Below are 7,396 nucleotides of genomic sequence, written 5' to 3'. Positions count from 1 at the left end.
CACTGGCGATGGCACTTGCCAAGGACGAAGCAGAATGAGCGTCCCTTCACCATAGCAGTGGCTGCTGCTCCTTGGCCAGAGGCAGGCAGCAGCCCAGGTGGAAAAGATGGCAGGTGCGTGCTTTGGTAAGGCTGGAAAGAAACAATGGAACAGGAAAAGGCCAAGGACACCAGGGAGAGGAGGCTGTGCGGCCGAAGACTTAGAAACATTTCCTGTGCACGATGGAGGGGCCGGCCTCATCGTATTCCTGCTTGGTGATCCACATTTGCTGGAAGGTGGACAGGGAGGCCAGGATGGATCCCCCAATCCAGACAGAGTATTTGCGTTCAGGGGGAGCAATGATCTGAGGGAAGAGAAGAGATTGTGCGTGTTCATCATCAAGGCCCTTCCTTGGGCTTGTTTGTGTGGACACAACCTGGACATGATTGCTTGGATACCTTCCTGGCATCCTCACTGGGGACATTCCCTCAGTAACAAAAAGCAATGTGGAACACTGGTTGCTATTTGCCACCTTTGGGGCCCTTGGGCACCTCCCACATGCAGGCTTCAGTGCCAACGATTTGGTGAGCAACACAATGTCCCTGGGATGGAGCCTGGAAGCCAGGAAGACCCAGGGTCGGATCCCTCCATGGACACATGCTGGCTGGATCATCCAGGGCACAATAAAGTCAACGCTCTAGGCAGCTTGAGGTGCAAATGTAGGGTGGAGTTTCCTTACTGGGAGTTCCTTTTGCCCAGGGAAACACAGATCCAGCCCTAGCTCTACCCTCAGTAGGCTCAAAGGGCCCTTCCTGCTCTCGGGCCTGTGGCCTCAAAAGCCTTTCCCTCTGTTAAGATCTCTTAGCCACGCTCCCAGCTCTACGACTAAGTAAGGCACGGTGTGACTTTGGACCACTCTCCTAACTTCCCTGAGCCTCAGTTTCCCCCTCTGTAACATAACGGAGCTGAACTGGGTGGTATCTATTGAAGGCCTCTCATTAAGTGCCCCTGCCCTCCCCATGCCCAGTTTCCTGGGAGCCGAACTTCAGTGAGCTGGCTCTCCGGGAGGATCAGAACCCTAGGCTCTGCCCTCCCTCTCTAGCTGCCTTGGGGCAGCCCACCACCACGGCTGTCAGTCCTCCCAAGTGTCAGGCCCTTTCTAGTCAGAGACAAGAATGCCAATGGTCACAGGAAAAGGGGCCAATACAGGAGGTTCTTTCTGGGTGTGTGCTGCTCTAGTTTGCCAAGGAATCCAATCTGCTCTGAAGAGCTGTTGGGAGCTACAGTGCGTCCTGAGCTGCCACAGAGGGGCAGCTTCGGTCCCAGGCTGAGGGGGCAGGGGACTGTCAGCTGCTGCTCCCCTCCCCCCCACACACACCCAGGAGTCTTCAGCTCTGTGCCTTCCCCTGCCCCCACCTCCTCCTACCTTGATCTTCATGGTGCTTGGGGCTAAGGCGGTGATTTCCTTCTGCATCCGATCAGCGATGCCGGGGTACATGGTGGTGCCACCAGACAAGACGTTGTTGGCATAGAGGTCTTTGCGGATGTCGATGTCGCACTTCATGATGGAATTGTAGGTGGTCTCATGGATCCCCGCAGACTCCATGCCTAGGAGAGAGGGGGTGTGGAGGTCAGGGTGACCTGCATTTCCCTCTCATGCTCCCTCCACTTCCCGAGAGAACCGGACCCAATTTCTCCTTTGGGATTTTCTAGGGGACAGGTGCCTATCGGAGCATCAGCCCAGACTTGGCCCTGCCAGGGCCTGAACAGCAGCAGTAACCAACATTTCTGTGTCATTTTAAGGTTTGCCAAGCACTTTACAGACAGCATCGCAAGCCTGTGATGTCGGCATTACGGGAAGTATTTCATTTTATGGCTGAAGAAACAAGCTCAGAGAGGTTAAGAGGTTTGCCCCTTGTCACAAAGCAAGTAAATGTTGCAAGTAGAATTCGAACCCAGGGCTTCTTGACTCCAAGCCTTGGACTCTACACTCTGCCATGTGACTGGTCTGCCAGTGCCCCCCTCAAAAAATGTCTCCCCTGCAAGAGAGGTTCCCTGTAAAAGGGACCCAAGAAGGAGTGAGGAGGGATGGAAGGGACAGAAGGAGACAGAGACAAGGTGCTACATTCTGGCTAGATTGACAAGGACTAAAAGGTACCCCAAGGCCTTTCATTCTACAGAGTCTAAGGCTCCAAAAAGGAAAAGGATATATCCAAGGTCATAAAGATCTGAGATCTCAACCCAAGTCCTCTGACCTGGAACTCAATGTCCTTCCCCCCCTCCCCACCTTGGTAGAGGTAGAAGGAGCCCTGGACTTGGTTGGCTATCTGGGTTTCAGTCCCGGTTCTGACACTTACCCCAGCTGGAATAAATCACCTCAGCCTCAGTCTCCTCATCTATATAATAATGGCATGGAATATTTGTACTACCTCCATCGCAGGATTTCATGAAATGCAAGCTGTTATTTTACATGTTGTGGCTCGGGAAACGCAAGCAGAGAGATGGGCAATGCAGAGGTTCCTGGGTAGGGTGGGAGGATGTGACTGTGCCCACACTGGCAGAATTAAGATGAAGGGTGCCCTCCCGGCTGGAGAACTCACCTATGAAGGAGGGCTGGAAGAGGGTCTCGGGGCAGCGGAACCGCTCATTGCCAATGGTGATAACCTGCCCGTCTGGTAACTCATAGCTCTTCTCCAGAGACGAGGAGGAGGCAGCTGTGGCCATCTCATTCTCGAAGTCCAGGGCTACGTAGCCTAGCTTTTCTTTGATGTCTCTCACGATCTCCCGCTCAGCTGGGTGGGGATGGAGGGGACAAACAGGTGAGAGACGGGAGAGACGAGGGCCCCTGGTTTGCACCTCAATCTATGAGGCTCAACTCCTCTATGCCCCTAGAAAGGAAAGGTCAGTCTTCTGCAATCTGCACTGGGGTCTTTAGGATCCAAGAGGGAAGAATGGGGAATTTGCTGGCAGAGGACCTGGGTTTAAGTACCAACCCCAAGGTTCACTGTGTGATCTTGGACAAATCCCTTTCTCTCCCTGGGCCTCAGTTTCTTCATCTGTCAAATGACCTCTTCCAGCTCTGGGTCTAGCATCTACGCCCTGGTCTTGGTTCACCCCTGCTCCATCAGGCAACTATACTGACTTAGTGACTTGGTCTCAGTTGAATCCCCACAGCTCTGAAAGGCAGGTCCTACAGGGACTGTCATCTCCATTTTTCAGACTCAGAGAGATTGTGTGTCCTGTCCACGTACTAAGTGTTGTGCTCGCCATCTCCCTGGATAGAATGGAAGCTCCTTGAGGGCACAAGAGTGCGTATCCCCAGCACTGAGCACAGTACCTGGCACCTCGTCGTCATTGAATAAGTACTTGTGTATTGCTCAATTATCAGAAAGGGTATTTTAACCTAGGGTCTCCTGCCTGCAAATCCAGCATTCACTCCGTTATGCCAACTTCCTGTCTGACAAAGTCAATTCCTCTGGATGTCTGCCTTCTCCATCCACAAAATGAAGGTGTAGTCAGATGATCACTGAGATTCCTCCCAGCTCTACACGTAGGATTTCACCATAGGCTGGGGGAGACGTGGCGTAAGGGAAGTTAATGAGAAACAAGCTTAGTGGTGGTGGAGTGGGGGGCAGGAGAGACAGAAGGGTAATAACTGTATAAGCTCATTTTCAGTCAGTAGAGCACCTCAGCTGCAGTGAAAGAAAATAAAATAAAATAGGATTCCATTCTAGCCTACATTCCAGGAACAAGGTCTAGAACTTGGCAGAGACAACCTGGTTATCTTCTGGCCTGCTCGGACGATGCCTGATCAAAAGCACTTTACAAAGGCTAGCTTATTATTATTAATAAGTATTGTTATTATAATGATAACTGCAAGGCACAGCAATGCGATGGAGAAGGCTTTGGGTAGCATTTTCTCCAGGGTTGGAGAAGCAAAGTTTAAAATCTGGCCCTGCCATTTATAAGTTATAGCTTTCTGGGTCTCAGTTTCCTCTTGTGTAAAATGAGCGCCATGATAGGTGTCTTCAAGTATCAGAAAGACTGTTGTCTGGGAAAGGGATTAGGTTTGGGATCATATCAGATTTAGGGGTGGAAGATCACCCAGTCCAACCCCCTTATTTTACAAATGAGGAAACTGAGGCCCCCAAAGGGGGAAGTTGCTTGGGCAAGGTCATATACAGAGCAAATGGAAGAAGTGAGATTTGAATCCAGGTTCTCTGACTTCTAACTTAGCCTTCCTTCTAGTTCACCCTGTTCTTGGCTCCAGAAAACAAAAAGAGAGCCAACCTCCCCTCCAGATCTGATGCTATGTAATGGTTCAGTGGTTTCCAGAAGCAGATTCTGGGTCAGTCTCGGGAAAGACCTCCTCCCAATCTGAGCCGTGTAAGATAGTGAGCTCCCTGCAGCTGGAGATGGTCAAGCCAAGGCTTTGGGAACCACTGCAGATGGAGCTGATGCATGGTGAGGGATATGTGGCGGGCAGGACGTCGGTCTTTGCAAGTAGGGGCAGGGGCTTGGTGCTGCGAATGGTGGGTGAGTAGGAGCGTAGGGGCCCATGGAGGTCTCACCGGTGGTGACGAAGGAGTAACCCCGCTCTGTGAGGATCTTCATTAGGTAATCAGTGAGGTCTCGGCCGGCCAGGTCCAAGCGCATGATGGCGTGGGGCAGAGCATAGCCCTCATAAATGGGCACGTTGTGGGTCACACCGTCTCCAGAGTCCAACACTATCCCTGCAGGGCGCAGGGCACACAGACCCTTAGAGTCCCACCTCCACACACACTTGTACTCAGCCCTGATGCCCCAGGCCCCCCCTCCCAGAGGAAGAATCTGATGTGGCCCAGACCCAGGGCAGAGAGGGAGAGAAGGGAGAGCAGAGAGGAGGGGGAAAAGGGCAGAGCCGGGCATCCCGAGGCGCCAGCCGTACTGGAAGAAGCGCTGTCTCTGGTGCTAGCAGAAAAGAATGGGGAGAGGGGAACTTTAGGGTCCAAGGGGCCTGGGGATGTTTGGTGGGGCGGGAACGTCCAGAGCTTTGGAAACAAGGCAGCACGAATGCAGAAGGCTGTATGGCTGGGGTCCGGAGGGTGGGGGAACTAAGGAGCAGAAGAGGGGGTCCAAGAAGGGAGGGCCTGGGGAAAGAAAGCATCGAAGACGGAGTGGAGGGACCATTGAGAGTCTTGGGGGTGGAGAAGCCGAAGGTCCTGGGGATGGGGACTATTGAAGAGGGGTTGGGGGTGGGGCTCGGGAAGGGTCCTGGGGATGGGGACTATTGAAGAGGGGTTGGGGGTGGGGCTCCGGAGGGAGGGGGGTGGGGCTCGGAAGGGAGGGGGGTGGGGCTCGGGAAGGGTACGGGGGAGGGGGGCGGTGGAGGAGGGGCTTGGGGAGCAGTCCGGGGGGGGTTGACGACGCAGGAGGACTGAGGAGGGTTCCGGGGGCCAGGAGGACAGCGGTGGGGCATCCCCAGGATCCGAGCTCACCAGTGGTGCGGCCGGAGGCGTAGAGGGAGAGCACAGCCTGGATGGCCACGTACATAGCCGGCACGTTGAAGGTCTCAAACATAATCTGGGTCATTTTCTCGCGGTTGGCCTTGGGGTTGAGGGGGGCCTCGGTGAGCAGCGTGGGGTGCTCCTCGGGGGCCACTCGCAGCTCATTGTAGAAAGTGTGGTGCCAGATCTTTTCCATGTCGTCCCAGTTGGTGATGATGCCATGCTCAATGGGGTACTTCAGAGTCAAGATGCCCCTCTTGCTCTGTGCCTCGTCCCCGACGTACGCATCCTTCTGGCCCATACCTACCATGACGCCCTGGAGACCCGGGAAACAGCCAAGCGTCGGAGGACGCCCAGACAGGGAGACACGGGGAGGAGGACGATGGCCCTAGGTCCCAGCCCCAGCCCTGCCCTGGCTCGGGCTTTGGGGAGACAGCAAGCACCCCCTTCGCGGCTGTCAAGGTGTAGGTTGGGAGGGGTGTGAAGGGCGGGGGGAGTTACACACCAGAACGCTCCCTTTTCAAGTTTTAAAAAGTGCTTTGTTCCCTGGGTCCAGACGCTATCAGGTCATCAGTGCAAATATTATCCCCCTTTTACAGACGAGGAAACTGAGGCTCAGAGAAGGGGGCGACGTATTCACCTAATCTCCGGGCGGAAAGGAGCTCCCAGGCCATCCGGTTTAACCCGCGCCTGACCAAGAATCTCCTCCAACCCCCAGCCTCTGCTCACGTCTCTCCGCCAGTAACAGGGAACCCCCTTCCGCGGCAACTTGTTGTCCCCTCAAACATCTCTCAGGTTGGGAAGGGTTTTCCCCACGGCCCCGCCCCCCTCTACTCCAAGTCCAGGCTTCTGGTCCCTCCTCCAGGGGCCAAGCGGAACACGTCTAATCCATCCTTTCCTTAACTGTCTTTCGAATACAAGGCAGACTAGATTTGGAGCTGGAAGGGACCTTTTGTGGGACCATTTAGGACCCCCTCATTTTACTTATGAGGAAACCGAGACCCAAAGAGGAGGCAAATGACTTATTCAAGGTCACACAGCTGGGCTGCACCAGGCAGAGCCCCTGAGGCTTCCAACTCTCTTCTCCCAGCCTCAACTCGCTAGAGTCAGAAGCGGGGGGGGGGGGGGGGGGGGGGGGGGGGGGGGGGAACCAGAGGGGGAAGACGCTGGGACTGAGCTCCTTCCATCTCACTGCCCAGCCTGGGCTGGGAGGGGCTAGGAGGAAGAGGGGGCGGGAGGGGAGGGGGAGGAGGAGCAGGAAGGGAGGAGGGGGAAGGGGCTGTTCCTGGTGGGAGCAGAGCGCTAGGCTCTCGGTCTCTGTCGTTTCTACCTCTCTCTCTCCCAGACTCCCTCTCTGCATCTCTTCCAACATTTCCCTCTCTCCTACCATCTCTCCCCCCTCGCTTCTCTCAATCCGTCTGCCTGTCTCTTTTGTCTGTCTGACTCTCTGTCTCTTTATCTCTGCCTATTTCTCTGTCTCTGTCTTTTTCTTTCACTGGGACACTTTGTCTCTCTCTTTCTCTGCTTCCCTCTCCTGCCCTCCCTCCTCCCTCGAAGCTCCGTACCTGGTGGCGGGGTCGGCCCACGATGGAGGGGAACACAGCTCGGGGCGCATCGTCCCCGGCGAAGCCGGCCTTCACCAGCCCAGAGCCGTTGTCACAGACCAGCGCGGTGACCTCGTCCTCGTCGCACATGGTGGGGGCGGTTGTGGCTGGGAGAGAAAGGGCTGAGTGAAGGGGGAGGTCTTTGGTGTCTGCCCCCTCCCCGTCTTCCTCCTGGGGCATGGGGGTCCACCTTGGAGCAGCCTGGGTTAACCTTAGCGACGTGAGGGGGCCATGAGCTTAGTTCTTTTCTTCTTTACCCAGAAAACCAGCCTAGTGTTTTTGTTTTTCTTTTAAACTTTCCTGGAGAACAAAGAGATCTCCATCCTC

General features: G+C 55.0%; 1 protein-coding gene across 2 annotated transcripts; it reads right to left on the bottom strand.

Moving 5' to 3' along the window:
• Window positions 1-7,159, bottom strand: LOC114038663 (actin, alpha skeletal muscle-like). 2 transcript variants are annotated; one of them, XM_027856011.1, is made up of 6 exons: window positions 7,031-7,159; window positions 5,457-5,781; window positions 4,551-4,712; window positions 2,580-2,771; window positions 1,406-1,587; window positions 1-343 (listed from the first exon to the last, which is right to left on the bottom strand). In XM_027856011.1, exons 1-6 carry the CDS (start codon window positions 7,157-7,159, stop codon window positions 200-202), a joined length of 1,134 nt encoding a protein of 377 aa, XP_027711812.1. In that variant the 3' UTR covers window positions 1-199. The 2 variants fall into 2 exon arrangements, with proteins under 2 accessions (XP_027711812.1, XP_027711813.1); XM_027856012.1 differs by having other exon boundaries at window positions 5,457-5,652.
• Window positions 7,160-7,396: the final 237 nt, after the last annotated feature.

Source organism: Vombatus ursinus, unplaced genomic scaffold (genome assembly GCF_900497805.2).
Source record: "Vombatus ursinus unplaced genomic scaffold, bare-nosed wombat genome assembly UNPS02011369.1, whole genome shotgun sequence".
Lineage (NCBI taxonomy): Eukaryota > Metazoa > Chordata > Mammalia > Diprotodontia > Vombatidae > Vombatus > Vombatus ursinus.
Note: the sequence above shows the minus strand (reverse complement) of the source record. Positions and strands in the feature narration are given on the sequence as shown.